Below are 23,227 nucleotides of genomic sequence, written 5' to 3' on the forward strand. Positions count from 1 at the left end.
TACTATGCAATAAAAATATTTATTTAATTTTATATTTATTTTGTCGTTATCGTAGAAAATCGACAGACGTGCGAAAAATGCATCGTTTTTCTTTGAAATTTTATCTTGAAAAGGTATCAGTTCAGTTTCAGTGCTGCAGAGCAGTGTTTATTTAATTTTAAAAAAAATATTAGAATTTGTTACCCACAAAGTCTAAAGACTTTTCGGTGGGACACATTTTTTATTTTTTTATGACAGGTTTATATTACATAAAGTTTATATTTGAGGCACTAACTTTGTGGGTATTCATTATAATAAAATAAATAAAACAACCTATTATATATATTACATTTATTTTATTTATATTTTACAAATTTATTTGTAAACAGGCACTATAAAGTATCTAGAAGATATTTCTTCAGTTCTTTTTCTTTCATTTGAAGATCTTTCATGTTAATGATGGTTTGTGGGAGATCATTGAACAATCTTGAAACAACGCAATTAAATGTTCGCTCTCCGAAGTAATATGTAATTTGGGGAACAAACTGGGCGCCCTTCATTTTTAATCTAGTGTTGTGAGTGTGAGAAACTCTTTTTTTATATTCTGGATCAACAAAGTGATCTACAATCAATTTGTAGTCACAAAGTTGTTTTACCGGCAGGACATTATAAAATGTAAAATATACACCTTCGCCCATATGTTTCGCCTCACGGATTATGCTATGATATGCGTTTAAGAACGCTTTTCTCAAAAACCACTATTAATGCCTCATCAAAAAACTTTTAAGTATGGGTGTTCACATTAATTTTGTCCGTTTTTTTTCCAAATTGTGACATCAAAAGATCAAGCTCCAACAAATAACACATGATGTATTCTCCCCATCACCTTTATTTTCTTGATTGAAGGCGAACAGAAGGAATCGTCGAAAATGCTCACTTTTGCCTACTTGATATTCCGTCTTACTACGATTACTACCATCACGCCGTTTTCCCCTACGGAAAAATGCGGCACTTTCTCGGCATTACGGCAATATGGCATTTTTTCTGCCTCTGCGTAGGCAGAGGCAGAGAAAATGGACCGCCACATACGTTTTTCCTGGCATATATTCCTAGCTTCTTCCACATTCATACATCTTGTCATACATGCCATTCAGTTCTGTTTGCTTTTAAAATGACCAGACTTAAGATTTTGGTTTATCTGATCATGCCACGTCTTTCTTGATCGTCCTCGTCTCACGTTGCCGTTCATTTTCTCCATATTTACTTGTTTTACCATTCTTTTGTCGTCCATTCGTTCTACATGACTAAACCATCTCAGAGACCCTTTCTTAATCTTATCAGTTATACTTGACTCAAATTTACACTCTCGCTTGATTTCATGATTCGGAATCCTGTCATACATTGATTTCCCACACACTCGTCGAAAAGATCGCATTTCAACTGTGTTTCTTCGGTTTTCATCCTTCCTCTGCCAGTTCCATATTTTACTTCCATACATAAGTATTGGGACTAAAACTCCGTTGTGCACTGCCAGTTTAGCTTCTATTGACGTAAGTATCAATTGTATAATACTCGTATTAAAAACGTATTTTTGTGTTAATGTCTGTAGATTTCAACAAATAAAAAAATTAAAAACCTCCCTCGGGAGGAAATCCAGCCAGTCTACAAACATTTTGACATATTCAAAACACCTTTGATGAAACTGGTATAAGAAGAAGTATAGAAATCGAAAAACCATTGTCAGGTGTTGCCAAGTAGGAAATAAAATAAATAAATCAGATGAATCTCACCCACGTCAATTAAGGTTTCCGTTATTTTTACTTTTCAAACGTCAATAGCTGAAAGAGTAAAAGAAACGTAAATGTCACACATGGCCACCCAAATCAGCGTAGTAAATGCCTAGACTTCCATTTTCCCTTTTTTTTAAATGTTTTCCCTGTTTGTTGCAACAAATTTAAATGTTCTTGTATGATACGTTCATTTCTAAATAAAAATAAAATACATTATTTATTCATTTATTTATTCATATTTTTCGCTTACAAACTATAATAAATAATAAAAATAATGTGACTTCACTGGGGTTTCCCGTGCCGAGGACACATAACAATTTAGTTTGAAATTTCATTTGAGAATAAACGAAGAAGACTAACTTAAAAAACAAACATAATTAAATATTCAGACTGTTTTAAAAAACTAGGTATTTTTATGTACATCTATATTATTTATATTACAAACACACAATGAAAATAACAAAAACCAAACATAAGCTATACAGTTGTGGAGCAGTTGCGTTATCGTCATCATCATAATGGTGCATAAGGCACTGCGTTGATACACCAATCGCAATATATCTTGATTTTTTTTGTTACATGAAGGTAAGAAGATCAGTCTTACAGTTCACACGCAATTCCAGGGACTATGAAAATATTCCAGCGTAAAAACACCTTTTTAAATATATACTTCATGTCAATAAAATCAAGAAGGGAGCTCTGCGTTGGTTGGGACATTTAGAGCGAAAGACAGCGAATGAACGGCTAAAAATATTGACAATGCGAATGTTGATGGATGCAGAAATAGAGAAAGACCGAGAAAGACATGGCATGACCAAATATTCCAACAAATACTTGAAGACGGACATGTCAAAAGTTGGAATGATCGGCGCGCGTGAGTGAGAAGATGTATGAATGTAGAGGAAGCGAGATATGTATGCAAAGATAGAGTAACGTGGCGTTCTATCCTCTCTGCCTACCCTAACGGTTAAACGGTGTGATAGTTTGTTGTTGTTGTTTTTATTTACTTCATGTCGGGAATTGTACTCGAGACCTTTTGCATGGCAGGCAATTGCACTGACCACTACACCACAAGGCCGCCAATAAGTGAATTATAAATTTAGTAAACATATTTCGTGTTGAAACGACACCACCATTCACCTTTTCGCTTTTTTGTTTTACTATTTATAAACCTGCTTGCGTCACTTACTCTGACGTCACGTCAAGCTGGCCACCCCTCATACGAAAATATATTATCTGCAAATAACCATGTACTTCATGAGTATATAAATAGTATCCGTGAAAAAAAAAAAAAAACATTTTTTGCTAGCGTATTGTGATTTGATATATATTTTTAATGTTCAAAGCATTAACTTTGAGGTAAAACATTTTAATAAAGATTAATAAATATTAGTATTAAACTACTTACCGACTTTTAATGTCTACCGGTTTCGAGACGTACCCGTCTCTTCGTCAAGACACTCACTACACCAGCATGCAAATACGTACGGGTACGTCTCGAAACCGGTTGACATTAAAAGTTGGTAAAAGGCCAAATACTAATATTTTGTAAAATGTTTTTTTAATTTTTTTATGAAATATTTTTGCGTTTTTATAATTTACCCAAATTTTTATTTTGAGGGTCATTTTAAACGAGTTTATTTATTTATTAATAAACATGACACGTAGTGCCTTTTACTTTACAAAAAAAACATATTGTGTAGAAATAAACACTTCAATATTGTAGATAAAAGAGGAAAAAAAGCATAGAAAGTTTATATGTACATATTTTATTCAATAAACACGCCAACATATTGTGTAAAAATTTTTAAAAAATTAGAAGGAATAAAAAAAAAAATTATAAGGAATATAAAAATTAAAAAGTACCAAAAACATTTTTTTATTATTTTTTTTAAAGTTATTTTTCAAAAATTTATTTAAAAAAAAAAGGACAGGTAGGTTTGTTTATCTTTAATCATAATTACATTGAACAAAAAAACACAAAATTACAAAATCTAAGTTTAAGAGAAAAAAGTTTTTTTTTAAAGTTAAAATAAGAATCCAAAAAACATGTAATACATATTCACTAAAATATACAAAAAATAGAAAAAAAGTAGAGTAATGAACTCAATATTAGAAAATGGGAATCAAGTTGAGGTAGAGTGGGATTCGAACCACGGACCTTTAATCTTCGATATAATAGAGTGAAAACTTGTGTTTAGTGGGGGAGTTCGTTTTACATTTATTTTAATACATATAGGTATATGAACTTAGTATCTATGAGTATACACATATATTTAAATTTTGTTTTGATTTTATTTTTACTATCTAAAACAAATTCCTAAAAATTTGATATTATATACTAAAATATATCCAATTATCTACTGTATGGAGTTCGGGCTAGGGTGAGTCTCGTGTGTTTTTTTAATTTATTAATTTGGTATTGAAATTAAGATATTATACGGAAGATTATTAAAGTTTTTTTTTCAACGTATGAATAATAGTTTAATTATTTGGAAATCTAGGGTTTTGAGACTAATTTATTTATTTTTTTCTACGAAAGTTCGTATAAAAGATGAAGATGCCATCAATAATTGATTGAGCTGTGAGACTTTTTTGGATATTAGCTTCCATTTTATGTAAATTTAACTGAAACTTCAGCTAGAATCAAAATTCTCAACCGCGTATTCGCTCTGTAGCTGCAGGACGTGTAATCTAGTTTCTATTTTAAAACGATTATTTATTAGATTTAAATAAGTTGCAACAGAGAAGTAAAACAGTTTTGGGAAGGAAATATAGAAGTCTAGATATTTTCAAAGTAAATGACCTGCCATTAGTTAGTTTAAGTGGCAACTTAAGGTTCTGTGTACCATTCACTATTATGCCTATTTTTAAACATCTACATTACCTCAACACTTCCATCTGTTGACTTTTCTGAAGTAAAAAGGCTGAAACCTGTATCAAGTGGTAGAGATTCATCCGGCTGAACTATTTCGCCCACCAGGCAACGCCTGAAAAAAAATCTCATTTTTTAAACTTCATTTTTTACCAGTTAGATTAATCAACAATGTTTTGAAGTTTGGCAAAAATGTGTAGGCATAAGCCCTGGTAATGCCTAGACTTCGATATTCCTTTTTCAAAAATGTTTATATTCTTTTTTGCAACAAATTTAGACAGTTTTAAATTCCCCATGACTCTACATCTTCCAAATTACTTAATATTCATTCTCGTATTTACTGCCCAATATTCGATGGGCTGAGATGGGAGCTTGAATGCAAACTAAAAACTAGAATTGCTGCGAAAACTAGCCTAACTGAGCTTCTGAACTGTAGCGATACAAAAAGAGAGACTGTTCGATTCATTACAGGGACGATTAATCAGATTAAGTTATTTCTTAGTGGTATTTAGCTTCTTTCGTTTTTTTTTGTGTTTTACTTTTACGACTATTTTTTGATTATTTTAATATTTCAAGTGTTACTTCATTTATTCTGATTCTGCTTGTATTTTTTTTATTGTTATCTACGGTGAAAATAGTTAAGGTCACCTGAATATAACTTTAAGATAAAAAATATTCGGTAAAACTTTGCATATAACAAAATCAAAAAAAAAGGTACAAATAATTGGTGACTATAAAAATTTAAAAAAATAAAATCTACATTCTCATAATGCCAAAGTTATTAAAATCGTCTATTTCCCGCCGCAGTACATCTCAGTTTTTGAAAAATACTTTTAAAAATGTAGGTGATCGCGGCCGGTAGATAGCAGCACCACTTTCTTAGGAAACCATAGCTTCAGAATGTCAAAAACTTATTTGTCTGCATTAATAAATCTAACGAAAATCTCGTTTTAGTACAAATAAACATTATATAAATCAAAACAAATTTTGTTAATAGTAAAATCTGATTCTAGATTATTCCGAATCACGTTGGCAATCTCCCAAAATACTTCTTCGAATTTGTTTCTTTTATTTTTGGGAGACTCTTTTTTCCTTATTCGTGTTTTCTGCAAATTTCCTAGACCTTTCACATCAACAGCGAGTTTCGCTTCGTCATAACGTGCCTCTATGGCATTTTCATTTCACATTCAATTAAATTTAACTGGAATAACAGGACCTTAAAGGGGCAATAAAAGTGCCTGAAAACGAAGTGGCCCTGTAAAGGGACTTTCATGGCCAAAGTGCGAGGGTTTCGAAACCCTGTGATACAATTAAATAACCATTGTTTTTGATGCGTTAAGGATAATGCAATCCTTTCTAGGTGGATGAAGAATACAGTCCTGTGATTTTTTGCGACTAGAAGCCTTTTTTTTCCTTAATAGTGAGGATTCAGTGCTAAACAAGCGACCTATGAATGTTATATTTATTGTGACGGGTTGGATTTATGCGATTCATGCTCGCCATATATACTTGTTTCATTATATTTCATCATCCATTCGTTCTATTTCACCAAATGATTATTTTTTAGAAATTTTTACCTGTGTTCATTTGCGGGGAAAAAAATACGGTAGGCGAAGTTAAGGGTTGCGGATGAAAACGGTATGTGGCCAAACAAACTACAGTTAAGTTTGAATCAGGTTGTGGTCCCATGGCTAATGTCGTGTATTCATGGACCGAAAGTACAAGGTTCACACCCTACTCTACCACAACTTTATTTGTGGTAGTGAGTATTTTTAGTAGTGAGTTATTAACAACTGGTTTGTGCGAAGGTTTTCACGGTCACTGTTATCAATATTATGTATCTTTTTTGGGTGATACATAATATTTATTTACAACTCTTTGAAAATGGACACAAAATTCAAATATTTGAGTACAGCATAAGGACGTAAAGATTAGAATGACAGTTGTCAGCAAAAGGGACGACATAACTTTGTAGTAAAGTCTAAAGATTGATTTATATTGACACACGAAAAATCATTCGTATCTATTTTTTTTTAATACGATACTTGACATATAAATCAACATAATAAAAAAAAATCAGTTTTAAAACTTAAAAAAACCAAAATAAGTTAGTAGATCAATGTAAATTGATAGAATAAAAAAAATATTCGTTTGTTTTTGTTCATGAGTAGAGTATTTACTGTCTTATTTTTTAGTAAATAATTATCTGAAACACACTACAACAGGCTTGTGTTTGAGTTTTTAATCAATTTTCGGAAACAGAGTTTAATGATTGCATGAAAAAACTGATAAAATTGATATGATAGGTACATGATCAGTGATCAGTAATTTCCTATTACTAGTGGCATTAGTTTGGCAGCTGTCATTTTAATCAATTTATATTTTAAGGACTATAGGCACGAAGTTTCCAACATAAAATACATAAATATATATGAGACCAAAATATTTGAAACACGTTTTTTTTTTCACAGCATGTGAATTTATTATTATAAAATTTATTCATTCATTTATTTTAAGTTTACTACCAGATTTCAGAATCTTTCAAACTACTAATTAAACTAATTTTCGTTGGAATATTAAAAGTTGAATTAATTTATAATTCAAATTGAACTATTCTTAATTGAAAATATTCTAAATTATTAATTGAATCCGTTAAAAATGCTTACTGAACTATTATTTTCAAAAATAAATCTAAAATGATTTATATGCCAAAATCTTGCAAATAAAAATCATGGCAACGCGTGGACTTTGTTAGTTTTAAAAAAATGGCCTTCGCTGGTTTTTTCAATAGCCCAAGATATTTCATTTGAATTCCTTGTGTCATCTCTGGTTTGACTTGTCATCAGATTCATTGATTGAGGCTTCCGTTCCCAGCCATGACCTCATCGACAGTAAGTTCTTAAAAGAAACTCACGTGAATGTAACTTTGCTTTCTGAACTATAATAACTGAATCAATATGACTTAAAAAACGTGGCGCTTGCCGTGCGACATTTTTACATAGAAAATAGGTTATAAAATAAATATAAATAGTTTCTTAACATATAAAAACATTGGATCTGCATGAATATAAGTCATTTAAAACACTTACACCCAAGGTAGCCCCTTCTAAGAAATTTCAACCCTCCTCTGTTCACATTGCGTAACGTAAGAAAACTTTGTAGATGAGATAAAATCGCATTGGTAGATGAATTCGCCACAGACAAAGCCAAAAAGATTGGTTGCAATATTTTCCGTGACGTTTAGAAAATGTAACCCCTTACAATATGTACATTTGAAATTTACACCTCATCATAACACTTAAGTTATAACGAAAAAGATTTGTTAATAAGGGTTCATGCAAAATCGCATACAACTCAATCACTGAACCACACACTGACCACCGCGGCAGAACATTATCCTATCAAACCACGACAAATTTCAAACAAATTAATCATATTACAAAACAAAGCTCCAAAAGTAATTCAGAGAAAAAAAAACTGATGCACTCGGGTAAAAAAAACCTTCGAATACAATAATATTTGTTAGCAAAATCACTAACTTTAATAAAAACACATAATTTTGGAAGGCACACTTAAATGAAATTATTATTTTTTGTTCTGTTATTTCCAATTGTATTTCTTTATAATATAAATATACAGCTCAGTGTATCAACGAGTTTTGCATCTTTATCGCCTTACGAAATGGCAGTTTTAGTTAATTGTTATTTCTAGTTTTATGTTCATAATTACATTGATAAGAAAAAATATTTTGACTCTACCTTTTTAGTTCATTCGAAAAGCCCGGAGCAGAAGAAAAAACAAGCTTGGTATTATTTGTTTCAATGGACATGGTGGCTATAACAATTGCAGCTACCCACGGTCATAGCAATGAGGAGGATGAATAAACATTTGGGAATTGATAAGATTTTGTAAAATCAAAGGAAAGGAAAGAAGGGCTAAGGATGTGTGGACTTTCATTCACTGACGCTCATCCAGCCACAAACCACTCAATCTTATCAGCCTCTCGATCACACATCACCCTTATAATTATTAATGAAACCTGTCTTAAATTTGCACTCTTGTCTGGTTTCACCATTTAAAATTTAAACCCTGCCATTCATCGATTTCCAAGTAAAGACATCGCATTTCAACCGCGTTTATTTTGTTTTCAAACTCGTATTGTTTTGTATCTTTGTTTGGTCGAAAAAATATTTTTTTCTAACTCGTATTTCACATCTTCAGTTTAAAGATGTTCTTATCTCTTTTCAATTTAACAAAGCCATGTTCATAGCTTCTCCTTAAGCATGTGCGTAGTTTCTCTATAAACAAGATAAATTGATTTTTCAGCAATGCTTTTTTCTCTTGTTTCAGCCATGTCAAGAAAGCCAGGATTTCAGAGCCCGCCAGTGCTCTGCCTATGATCAAGTTCCCTACGAAGGGGCTCTTCTGACTTGGGCTCCTCACTATGAAGAGACGGAGCCTTGCGCCCTTACTTGCAGAGGAAAACCTGAAACTCACTCTCAGGTATTTATTAATTCAAAAACTTGTGCGGAAAATAAATGGACCTCTGCGGAAGATTTAAAAATAATAGTTTTAAGTACGTAGAGAGAAAATGATACACTTTTTTATGAATTTGTAAGCTTGTTTGCTTTCAATGCATCAATATCACTTTTATTTGCATAAAACTTTTATTTTTTTAAATTTCTAAATTTCAAATTTGGTCAAGTTTTTTATTGTTCTGCTTTAATATAGAAACTTCAGAACCTAAAAGTCACATTTACTAAATTTTAACAAAAGTGGACATGAGCAGTTTTAAAAATCACCTCGTAAAATATTTTTTTTAAGGAATCAAATTGAATATCGATAGTTTTTTGTTTTTTTGAAAAGGAAACATTTTCGTTCTTATTATTTACCCAAATATTTTGATTTTTGGTGTCATTTTCAACGAGTTGTAAATAAATCATCATTAGAAAATGGGAAGCAAGTTCGAACAGAGTGGGGTTCAAACCTCATATCTCCGATCCGTGAGTCCGCAACACTAGCCATGGGACCACTACCCGATTAGCTCTGCAAACACAGCTGCAGACATATCTGCAACCAACGGTAATCAGGAGAGATATGTTGACTTAGAAGATGGAAAATTATCGCATTGTCCGCGTTGATCTATGGTAGCCTGATGCTTATTCATCTGCGTTGTTTAGTGGCCAGGCAGTCCCATTTACCTTTACATCATAATTTTTATTTAGATTGTGAGCTTTAGACCTCACACTTGTTGCAATATTCAACTTCATTTTGCATTGTAACTAATTGTTATATCTTTTCTGCAGGAAGGTCCACAACTTCTCTCAGAAGAAAATGAAGACGAAACTATTGTTGTTGCACAACTGGCTTCTAAGGTTCAAGATGGCACCAGATGTAGGCCAGGGAGCTTGGATATGTGTATCAACGGAAAATGCCAGGTATGACAAAAACTTTCTGTGCCATATTTTCAATATACGAGGCTTGCCAGAAGTCAAAACACCCTCAAGCATTTATTCCTATCCACAATTTTTCCTTTACAAATTTATAATACTATGTTTAAACTGTTCATGAGACTTGACTATGGAATCATCTCCCATACATTTTGTTTCTACGGCGACTTTTTTTTTTAACTGGGTAGAAACTTACGTGAGCCCACAGCTTAAAAAAAGAGGCAACTTGGGTTCAGGTTCTTCTGAGGCATTCGCAGCACATGTTCAAGCTAGGTCCAACACCGCATTTTCAAGACGCTCGTTATAGGAAGCTGCTGCGTTTATTCTTGGACTACCATGTTAGTTATAAAATCGATTCACCTTGGTTAAGTTTGGTGTTTTGAGCTTTGGTAGGGTGCTAAGATTTCCACCCATATACGAGTATTGGCATTATACAAGAGTTGAATAGTCGGCATTTTGTTTTGACTGAGTATAGACTAGACTTAGAGACAACATGCATCATGTTTAGAGTTGTTTCAACAATTCTTAGGCTGGTTGCGAGCTCTTTGTCCATGCTTCCATCTTCAGTTACGTGAATTCCCAAGAATTCAAAGCTGTCAACTTTTTCAATCCTCTGTCCATTATTATGGGGAGGCTGATCAGAGTCAGAACAGGATATTGATTGATAGGGAAATATCACAACATTTTTTTTTTTGAATTTTTAAAGGAATAAAGGTCTTTTAAATACTGTCCAGTATAAATTTTTTTTTGCTAATTATTAGTAGCACAAAAAATATTTTTAAATTTGTAATTTTGAATTCCCGCAAAAACGGTCATTCCATTAGTCACGCTCCTAATACGTCACGATTCATGTTTATTTGTTCCTGACCATTGAATTTTGTTTCGAACATTATCACAAATCTTGTTGACAACAACATAGGCCAAACACGTCACGATATTTTTTTTAAAATTTTTGTATTAAAAACTTTCTTCACAATATCTATTTCGATATTGAAAATAACATTAATTATTTTAAATCTACTGCGATAATTTCTTATTGGTTGGTTGGAAGAAATTCGACTTTTAAATTGTTTTTTTTAAAATAAGTACAGGCAATAAAATCAAACTCCGTTATTATAAAATTTTCGCAGGCACTTTCAAAATTTGCACCGACTTTCGTCGAGCGCAATCATGAACTGATCTGAACTCATAATATCTACATAAATTAACATTCAATTGAGGACTGCAACCTCCTACAATCTGATTTCAACCGCCTCTCAGATTGTTGCCGTATGAACCATCTTACCGTTTACATGAATATATGCACATGTACACATATCTTTCTCGTGGAAATATAATCCTTTAAATTTCTAGCATGCTCTAATGAATAAAATGGTTCCAATGAAGATCGTCATTACAGACTTAGGAATTGTTTTAGATTCCATGCTTGTTTTCGATATTCACATGAATGAAATTATTAATGAGCCTGAGCAATGAGTTTTTAAATGCGAATGTCAAACGACTTCATTAACATTAAAACATTAACACTGCTTTATAACATATATGTTACAAGTCAGTTAAAAAATAGAATTATGTAGAAAACCCAATATTAAATATATATCAACAACCAAGAAAAGATACAGAAAAAAAAACACTCAGGAGTAAAGAAGAGTTATTGCAGATCAATTATTCCTATGAAAACTTGGTAACAACGTTATAAACTGACCTTTACTTACAAGAGTTTTAAAACACTTACCTAAGACCTAAGAAAAGAATCCTGAAGTTCTTTGGGCATATTTCCAGGGGAGATTCTGATAATTTGGATAAAACTTTTCTCCTGGGAAGTGTCTAAGGGACAAGGTCGCGTGGACGTCAACCAACAAGATGGAGCGGTACAATCACTGAGTTATCAGAATCATCACTGACGAATGCCTATAGAAGAGCACAAGACCGTTCCAGATGGAGGGAGACTGTCCACAGACGAGCCATGCCTGGAGTCAGGCGTAATCACCATCCTCAGACATGAGGCACGGATTGAAGAGACCTAAGACTAAATCAAGAAAAAAATATATTTCTTTCTTCTTCTTCACGTGTCATGCCGGGTCCCCCCGACGTTGACGACCACTTGGGAGAAATCTTCCCTATCCTGAGCAATGCGAAACAGCTCCTCCACAGTTCTAATCCTGGTCCATGCACGGATGTTTCAAAGCCAGGAAAGCTGTTTTCTTCCGACCCCTCTACGTCCCTCGATCTTCACTTTCGTGACAAGCTGAAGTGTGGCATATTTATCACCTCTCAACACATGGTCAAAATATGAAATCTTACGGAGCTTAACAGTAGTGAATAGTTCTCTATTAGTATTGGCTCTACAAAATACTTCATTGTTGGTTATCATATCGGTCCAAGATATTCTTAACATTCTACGGTGGATCCACATTTCAAATGCTTTATGGCAATTTATAATATTAATTTTCAGAGTCCACGCCTCTACACTGTACAGTAAGACAGACCATATATAACATTCAATATGTTTCAATTTGCCCATGTACTTGTAATTTTCTCAAACTGAATTGTTTGGATAGGTAGGAAGAAATTGCCTTAAGCCAATATGCCCGCCCTCATATATATATAAACTGTATAAATTGTGTTGAATAAATAAATAACATTTGACCATTCGTTGTCTCAGCTTAAGGTTTATATTATCCACAAAGAAGATTTTTCATTTAGTTAAATCCTGTTCGGGCTGCTTCTATTCTGCATTTTATCTCAATGTCGGAGTCTAGATTTTCAGTGATGATATTGCCGAAGTACCTGAATTGTTTTACTCTTTTAATATTGTTACCTTTAAGTTTGAGATTTACAGTTAAATGCCTCTCTCGGCTGAAAATCATACGTTTAGTTTTGTTTCCGTTAATTTTCAAACCAATACGTTCACCGACGGAGTTAATCTTATCAAGCAGTTCTTGAAGGTCTTGTACATTGTCTGCACTTAGAACGGTGTCATCTGCATATCTTATATTATTGATGGCTACACCGTTTACCTTCACACCGAGATTTTTACCAATCAGCGCTTCTTTGAAGACTTAGTCAAGAGTACAGGTTAAACGAAGTAAGCGAGAGAACACAACCCTGTCGGACGTCTCGCTGAATGGTAATACCTTGCGAAGTATTTCCATTTTCTAGTTTAATAATAACGCTCTAGTCCAAATACGTTTTTTTTATTATTTTAACATCCTTTTCGTCTATACCGCAGCTTAGAAGCATTTGAATCAAATCTGAGTGTTTCACTCTGTCAAATGTTTTTCTTTGGTCAAAACAGTTTTGCAGCAATATATTTATTGTGGTCAGCGCTTTCTGGGTACCAAAGCAATTTCAGAACCCAAACTGAGTATCATCTTAATCTCGCTCGCACCTAAGTCTTTTTCTGACTTTTATTATTTCAAGAAACAATTTCAATATATGGCTCATAAAACTTATAAGGCAAAAATCATTACATTCTTTTGGGTGTTGTTTTTTAGGTAATGTAATAAATATTGATTTTTATCAATCTTGGGGGATAATACCTGTGTCGTTTATGTTATTAAAAAGTCCAAGCAAACAATCAATATTATTTTCATTAATTAATTTGTTAAAAACATTTCTTTAGAACATGTCATTATTATAAAGCCGTTCTCTCCGGTCACTCGAAATATAGAAAATTCCTCAGAGATAGTACGCCTATTTAGTCATATGTTTTGTATCTTCAACAATATTTTTAAATAACCCATTTTTCTTTTTCTTTCAATTTATTTTATTTTACTATTTTTATTTACATTATAATAATATATCCAAACGTGCATTTTTATTTTATTTTTATTAGCAATTTCTAAATTCCTAACATTTCTCAATTTGTAAATTACTTTTATTTTAATATCTATAATGTACGTACATCCTTACCATAGCTTACATCAAGGTGGAAAATTTATATTGACTGTTTTTACCATTTTTATTTACTATATATTCTTATTTTCTTTATGTAATATGTGTAAAAACTGTTGTTTTTTTCCCCAAATAAATAAGTGATTTTGGCAAGAAATTTCTACCCCTTTTTGTTTGTCGCAGAAACAGATGTATGTAGGTTAATATAATTTCTGCCGAGAAATAAATCATACCGGGCACTTTCTCTACAAATTTAACGGAAGGTTTTACTCCCAACCTCCCCAGCTACTACCAAGACCCCCCTGCTAACCCAGGCGGGGATAGAACGCAAATTTTATTCCATCTTCCATACGAGCAGTATAAAGTATTCATACTCTACTCTAGAGCAGCGACACCTCGCGGCCGCGCTCATAAATATTTGCGGTGCGATGTGGTAAAATGTACCGGATTAAACGATTTTTGCTTTTAAATTAGTGAAAAAGTTGTAAACCGTAATTAAAACCTGTTTATATTAAATCAGTTACTACCAAGTTACCTTAAATAGTACGTGAGGTACTGCATTGGTACACCAAATTAATCGAATTTCTGTAATCTGTTACATAAAAGTAATGTGGTTAGTTTTATGCTTTTTTTATTTCCGTTCAAAACAACATTTAAACCACATACATATTTACAAAAATGTCAAGAATCAAACCTTGGCCTTTAACTTTTAAAGGGGTTTGCTACAAATTCCTTAGCACGCGGTGATGTAACGTCGTGTTACCTCAATTTTTTCATATTTTCTCATCATTGGAGCAAATTTGGAGAGAATTTCCCAAAACAGGCCTCAAGCGAGGCATCCTACACAATCTTTTTATACATATTACAAACATAATATGTATATTTATTTATTTTGTAAAAAGAAGTTATTGCGTTCTTATAATTTACGCAAATATTTAATTTTGAGAGCTATTTTCAACGAGTTGTAAACAACTCACTATTATAAAATGGAAACCAAGTTGGGGTAGAGTGAAATTCGAACCACGGACCTTCAATCCGTGAGTCCGAGACACTAGCCAAGGGAGCACAACCCGATTCAATATAATAAACAATTATATGAAGTTTTTCTTTGGTGTTAAAATTAACTTAAATTAATGTTCTAAATAGAAGAAAAAAAATTAAAAACTATCTTTAAGAAGTAAATATAAACCTTGTACAAGAATAGTCATTCTTATTCGTTTTCACACACAAAACTGTATTTTTTCTTGAAATACTTGGAAATCTTAATCAAGTTATTCCTCCAACTATTGCATCGCACCTCGTAGTCAAGTGTCAGAGCCCAAAGTGTTACCATGTAAGGAATAAAATTTTCGCTATTTTAAAAGTTTCTCAGAGCTTCTGGAATACGTATGTAACGAACATTATTTTTTAGATGCAAACACTTTTTTCAACTTTGACAAATGAATGCAAATAATGATTTATTAAAGCATTTATTCTCGTTAAACAAATAATAAATGACTTTGTTTTTAACCAGTTTATTTTTACCCACCGGTTTCAAAGCTACTTAAGCTTCTTTATCAAGGTATACCAAACTAATAAATCTTATCTTATAATTAATATAAAACAAAATATAATTTGTATTTATTTATATTAATCACTATGGACAAGTATCGTCTCAACACTGAAGGAACTAAGAGATATTTAAAACAAGGATGTTTATTTTTTTCAGAAGGAATGAATCAAGTAAAGGGCCATTAATTTACGTAATTCTTAAACCAATCGTTAGCATTATCAATACACCTCAAAATAATTGTAGAAAGAAACAAATAAAATTAAAATAAGCGTTAAAAAATATTTGTATATAACAAGTTTTTTATCACTACCAAAATGTACCTCTTAATCGAGGTCCAGTCTATATGCATAAAATGTCATCGATGTATCTTTTCCAAGAAAATTCATTTTTAATTCAAATGTCATTCAAATTAAATATTGTACTCCAATGATCTTATGGTATTGGTCAATTGTTACGACATAATAAAGATAAAAATAGCTTTTAACATAACTCAGGAGTTCACCAATTACGATGCAATTCTTGTCCTTCGGTGTCCGTTGGAAAAACAAAGCTAAATTTTGTTACTTGGGTTCAAAAACACAGAATATGTCTTCACAATAACAACATCGCCAAATTCGCTGATCATGTAATTAATTTTAATCTTATTTAAATAAAGATTCAGGAGTTACGTACAAACAGTATAATCTTTTAATATAACCGATAATACGATGATTCTTTGTTATGGTCACCATGAAGTTTTCAACTGCTCTTTCCACAATATTGATCAGTTTTTCATAATTTCAGCACGTTGGCGTTAGCTTTTAATAATATGTGTACTATCAGAATGTTGGTTTTATATTTTTGTGTAACTACTATGGTCACGATGTGTAGTGGGGTTTGCATGATAGTCTAATTTGTGTTCTGACGTAGAGACGCGTAACTGAAACTGATAGACACAGAAATGTCAGCAAAAGGTTATAAACAACTTTATTTTATATTTAGGCAGGTAAAGATTTATTCTATTTTTGGTTTTAAAAAAAGGTTTGGAAAATTCATTTAAAAATAAGCACAAATTTCGAAATGGTTTATTTTACTCAAAATGCAGATAAAATTTTGGTGAATTTACTGGCAGAAAATGGCGGCTTTTGTTAAGTATTTAAATTGAAAGATACGATACAAAGCCCCGTTATTTACTCAGATAATAATTGCAAATTTATTTCATTCCGTAGTTAATTTAATTCAATTTTAAAAGAGGGATAATATTATGAAATTAGCATTTTTCCTTGGTTTAAAATTGTTAAAATTAAAATGAAAGCAAACTGCTTGATTAAGTTGCCAATAATCTTTTATTTATTTTTATTTTATTTTATTTATTTCGAATACAAACAGATGTACAGGTTAAATGAATATTAAAAAAAAAAATGTATACACAGTAGGGCCTGCCATCCAATTATATGTATTCACTAAATAATACTGTAATAAAGCGACGACGGCTTGAAGTTTAAACTATATAAATAATAAATATACTACATATTAAAATAAGATAAATATGGACAAAACAAGGAGATAGTGGAAAGGAAAAGAAGGAAATTGATAAGGAGTGGTAAAGGATGATTAAAGGAAAGTGAGAGTGGAAAATTGCATTTGATTTAATGATTAAACGAATTATGAATGAAGAGCATGAATCAAGCCTATTAATTATCTTCTGTACATATTGTATGGAGTGTTAAATATATCAAGACTATTAAATTTTTTGTTAAATGTTTCACATCTTACACAAATATATTCTTTATTTTATTTTCTTATTTTATGGCATACATGGGCAACTATTTTTAGCTTGAGCCAGACAGTCAGAAAATAACCATCCAGACTTATTAAACATGTACCTATTGATTTTAGTAGTCAAAGAACAACGTATATCAATAAAGGTTTTTCCCAAAGCTGGCTGATGCAGCAAACTTCCATCGTCATCACCAAAGTACTTTCGAAACGACCCAAATTTTGACCGAACACAGAGCTATGAGAAATTACCTATATAGGTTTAAATTAAGGAATGATTAGTATTGTCCATGCGATGATTTTCTCCACAGAGTATCAAACATCTGTTTTTTCAGCGCCTATTTTTCAGTTTACAACGCCATAATCTTGAACCAGAATGCAAGAAAGATGGAATATTCTTAACATATATTCACACTGTCGTTAAAAAAAGTTATTATGCCCCATTATTCTTGAACTTTGCAACAATGGTGATTGGACTTATAAATATGAAAATAAAAACAAAATTAAAATACAAAACAAAGTAATTAACGAAATCAGTGATCGAACATCCCATTTCCAAGACAAACAAAAAAGATTTTTTCCGAGTACCTTTGCCTTGTACATGATACGTAAGGCTACTAAATACAGGGGTTCAAATATATACAATAAAAAAAAAAACAAAAAATTTAAAAAATTAAAAGTGTGCGTATAACAAATTTAATCATACCTCGAATTCATTTATTAGACGTACCTGTTAACGTTACAACGGACTCATTTTTAATATTCAGATTTTTATCTGCTCATTGCAATTTATACATTTTTTTTCGTGGAGTTGATTTTTTAGGATAGTTGCTGAATGTGAATCTTGAGTGGTTTATAATATGAATATATACTTCATGTAATGTATATGTAAATGTGTATATGCATGTGTGAATATGTATGCGTTCATATATGTGTGCATGGATGACTCGGAGTGTGCATTCGGTATTTTTATATTTATTTTATTTGTTTATTTATTCATATTTTTCGCTTACAAACTATAATTAATAATAAAAATAATGTGACCTCACTGGGGTTTCCCGTGCTGAGGACACTTAACAATTTAGTTTTTTTAAATTACATTTGAGAATAAACAAAGAAGACCAACTTAAAATACAAACATAATTAACAAATATTCAGACAATTTTAAAAACAAGGTATTTATGTACATCTATATTATTTATATTATAAAACACACAATGAAAACAACAAAAACCTAACGTAAGCTATACAGTTGTGGAGCAGTTGATTCAGCATTGGTATGGGCGAATGAGACAATCCATTTTACTTCTTCCTAGCTCCACTATCCATATTTTTATAGCCTTTTTAAACATTTTCTCATTACTAATTGCTTTAAAAGATAGTGGAAGTAGGTTATAGATTTTAATAGAATAATACTCAAAATCCCTTTTTCCGAAAGTAGTATTAGTTTGTATTTGTTTAAGTTGTTTATGTGTCGAGGATCTAGTGATTATATTATTTGTATGTGATGTATTGTGGGGGTTATGTCTTTCATTTGAGTAAGAGTAGTTTTTGAATCTATAAGTGAGTATTGTTTTAGCGTATAATTGTTTTGGTGTCATAAGTTGTGATTTATGGAATATTTCTTCAGTAGATGTCTGTATCGGGACTCTGAGTATTATTTTAATGATGGATTTTTGTGCAACAAATACACTATTTAAAACTGTGTCACTCGCACCACCCTAACCGATTATACCGTACTCCAAAGTTGATTGGCACAATGCAAAATAAATCTTTAAAAGTTCCTGTACATTAATTATATTTCGAATGGTTTTGAATATATACGTTAATTTCTTAAGTTTATTAGTAACATTTTCAATCTGCTGTTTCCACTTTAGATTTATATCAATAATAACTTCTTAGTATTTGACATTGTCTGTCCTATCCAGTATTGGGCAATTACAATGAGCACTTTAAAGACAATTATTATTATGTAGTTTGATGTTAATATAAGCATTTTGTGAATAGGTTCTAGAACTGATTTGAAATGGAATGAAGTAAGTTTTAGATTTATTAAGAGTTAAGTAATTAATCTAGCCATGCTTTTACTGTATTCAGATATTTTACGGATTTTTCATATGTTTCCTTCCATGTCTTATCTTTGAATAATAGAACGGTGTCATCAGCAAAACTTATAACAGAACCATCGATGTTTAAATGTATATATTACCTATGATTTATATTTATAATGATAATACATTTTTCTTAACAATATTTTATTATTAACTACCAATATTTACCTTACTTACCCTCCCTCTTTTTAAAATTATTTCTCGCATAACATAAATATTTCATTTCTTCATAAATAACTGCACACCTTCAGATGATAATAAAGAATAAAGCATATTTAATTCACACGCATTTTCGTCAAAAATCACGTCAAGCTCGCTAATAGTATTGTACTGGAACCTCTTTTTACACGGTTTCAAAATAACACGATACAAAATTGATAAAAAATTGATAAATATTAAATGAACAATGCGATAAAGTAATTAAATATTCGTTATAAGAATGCTCTACATCGTTCTTTTACTTACTTGTTACAACGAAACCTACCAACAAAAATACATGAAAGGTACAAAAAATATGAAGGTAAAGGAAATGGTAAAAATTTTCTTTTAACACTTTATTTATTGATTATTTATTTGACAAACTTATGCATTCCATTCTAACGATGGTAAATACAATTTCTTATAATAAATACAGGCACTAATAAAATAAAATTAACGATAGGACAAAAAAAATAAAAATTACTACCTCAAGACAAGATCCGGTCTATCTTAGTGAATTTTTAAATCTATAAAAGCTTACACCAAAAAAGTCCAGATCTTGTCTGAGTTTACGATACGACACAATCGGGACATAGGTGCATGCAAGCCTTAGTTTGTGCTGTGTTGATCGAGGAACAGCACATTATTATTTCGCAACCGGCGGATCGAAACATTGAATGCCACTTGTTCCAGTAACGATGGTACATAAATTAAGTCATTCAGCAAATTAACCATAAATATGGAGTCAATGTTATTTCTACGTTTTTGTACACTTGAGATTTTAAACTTTGACTCCATTTCTCCGTAAGGTAGTCTCCCCTCTCGAGGCCAATCATCCATGCTACTTTTCTTAGCAAACGATGTTGCACCGATTCTATATGATTTATCCGGTTCGATATGATTAACTTTAAATTCAATAAGAATTATCAACATATTACAACAGAGATGACGAACATTTGAGAGAAGGTAATATAAAAGTCTAGGCATCTACAGGGCTTATGAACTGTCATTGGCTGGTTTATGTGGTCATTTTACACTCTGTGTAACATTCACCATTCTGCCTATATTTAAACATCTATATCCCTATAATTCTTTTATCTGTTGATGTTTGTGAAGTTTAGCTAAAACCTGTATTTATGCGGGTAAGAGTCGTGATATCAATATATTTTACCTACATACTAGACGAGGACTGAAAATTATATTTTTCAATTAATACTACTACTACTACTACTACCATCACGCCATTTCCCCGTAGGGGTAAGCAGAGGGAATGGACCGCCACACGCGTCTATCCTGGCAAACATTTCTAGCTTCTTCCACATTCATACATCTTGTCATACATACCCTTCGGTTCTGTCTGCTTTTGACATGACCAGACTTAAGATTTTGGTTTACCTGATCATGCCACGTCTTCCTTGGTCGTCCTCGTCACGTTATCGTTCATTTTCGCCATATATACTTGTTTTACCATTCTTTCGTCGTCCATTCCTTCTACGTGACCAAACCATCTCAGAGACGCTTTCTTAATCAATTAATAAACTTTTACAAACAAACACAAACACAACAGAAGAAAGAATTGAAAGGTAGATTATAGATTGACCTTGAAATATGGTCAGAATTATGAATACTACACAATGTGTAAAGTGGCCACTTAAACTAGCCAATCATAATCCCTTTAAATGCCTGGATTTCCATATTACCTTCTCAAAATGTTTTCCCTCTTTTTTGCAACGAGAATATAATGTTTCATATTCAATATAAAATGATGACTGCTGGCATCGGTCGCTTATCTTCGAATATATATCAGGTAATATCATTTCACGTATGTGTTCCATCGATTAATGGACTGGAAAAAACTGTTGTTAAATAAAACATGCGAAGTGATTTTTTCAGTATGGTAAATAACGCAATTAGAGATTTTTACCAGTGTACCGACGATATGTAAATATTATGATACAACAAATTAACACATATTCAAAATAAAATTGCAGTTGAGCAATTCTACAACACAAATAAACTGATTAAATATGTACATATTGAGTACGGTGAAATATAAACGCGTGTGTATTGAACCGTGTTCCTTTATTGACTGCAGGAGACTCGTTCTACCTCACATCTGGGGTGCTATTCTGAACCACTCAAAAAGCAAATTGTGGTATGAGAAGTGTCAAAAACTGGCTGGATGACAATCTGCTAACGCTGAATGTGGATAAAACAAAATATCTTACATTTAGTATAAAAGATGGGTCACCACCTGAAGCCAGTTTAAAACTTCATATAAACTCTGGAAATTTGTGCCAATTATTGAAACCAGTTGATAATATAAAATATCTAGGCATTGTAATTGACAGAAATTTGCGATGGGAGACACAGGTTCAGTCCCTGGTATCTAGATTAAGAAAACTGTGTCATGTCTTTAGCTCACTCAGAAACATCCAGGACGTTAGCACTCTTAAAAATGTCTACTTTGCGCTTTTTCAATCGGTGGCTGTTTATGGCATAATTGGCTGGGGAGGTTGCTCGACAGTTGTCATGAACCCCCTAATCAAGACGCAAGAACTAATTCTTAGAGTTATGTTTCGGTGCCCTCCGACCTACCCATCTGAACCATTATTTCAATTGTTAAAAGTTCTTGATATTCGTCAAATCTATATCAAAAATGTATTGACAATTTTCTGGTCAGGCGACTACGGAAGGAGGTCCCAACAGAATGCCCGTACGAGGTTTTCGCGTAACCTAAACTACTTAATACCGAGAACGCGTACGATGTTTGCTCGGAGACACTTTTCATATATAGCTCCAAGAGTGTTCAACGTCTTGGATGAACATTTTAAGTTCTCCAAAACAATGTATATATTTAAGATGAAGATCCATAATTGGATTGTATCGAGAGGTAGAGACCACTGTATGAGATTGCTTCGGGAATAAATGCATAACATCGCTGCTGTTTTCATTATTATCCATATACGTATATCGTATATGTGTATGTCATCACTGTCATACGAATTATTATATAACTTTTGATTCCATTTTCGACATGTATTACAAATTTTTATAATTTTTATTTTTCTTTTATTATTTTGTATATTTTGTAGGTATATTGTTTTTATTATTTTGCATATTGTTTTAATTACATGTATATTGTTTTTATATGAAAATAAATATTTTTGATTTATATATCGAAGAGTCCCGACTTAACACGGAATTTTCTAACAAGTCGGGACATAATAAAACATATAATTGTGTCTATGTAAAATTGTGTATTTTGTGCATTAAATAAAAAAATTAAAAAAACTCTCGTGGCACGAAAAAACATTTTTTTCTTGTGTATTTTGCATGTAAGAACACGAGATAATACGGCCACGAGGGCGTTTGGACTACCAGCTCAGCAGTTATACGTTTACACTAGTGTAAGTGTGGAGTGGGTATGCATTTTATTATAAATAAAAAAAAAATTAACATAAACGGCAAATCTGTCGTTTACAAACATTTGTAATACTATTTTTTTTTATTATTATTATATTTTTTTTTTTTTAAACATAAATTTCCTTATACCTAAGATTTATAAAAAAAAATTAAACCTAAAAATTATACAATATTTATATTTAAAAAGTTAA

General features: G+C 31.8%; 1 protein-coding gene across 1 annotated transcript in view; it reads left to right on the forward strand.

Moving 5' to 3' along the window:
* The window catches only part of LOC148275557 (A disintegrin and metalloproteinase with thrombospondin motifs 6-like), a gene marked incomplete at both ends in the record, with an annotated part of 100,124 nt that overhangs the window by 57,046 nt on the left and 19,851 nt on the right, over window positions 1-23,227 (forward strand). The window contains 2 exons of the mRNA XM_088235534.1: window positions 8,995-9,147; window positions 9,951-10,082. Of these exons, the coding sequence (XP_088091660.1) occupies window positions 8,995-9,147; window positions 9,951-10,082 (285 nt within the window). The remainder of the gene's footprint in view (window positions 1-8,994; window positions 9,148-9,950; window positions 10,083-23,227) is intronic.

Source organism: Micrasema longulum, unplaced genomic scaffold (genome assembly GCF_059751315.1).
Source record: "Micrasema longulum isolate JH-2025_06_02 unplaced genomic scaffold, ASM5975131v1 h1tg001389l, whole genome shotgun sequence".
NCBI classification, from domain to species: Eukaryota; Metazoa; Arthropoda; class Insecta; order Trichoptera; family Brachycentridae; genus Micrasema; species Micrasema longulum.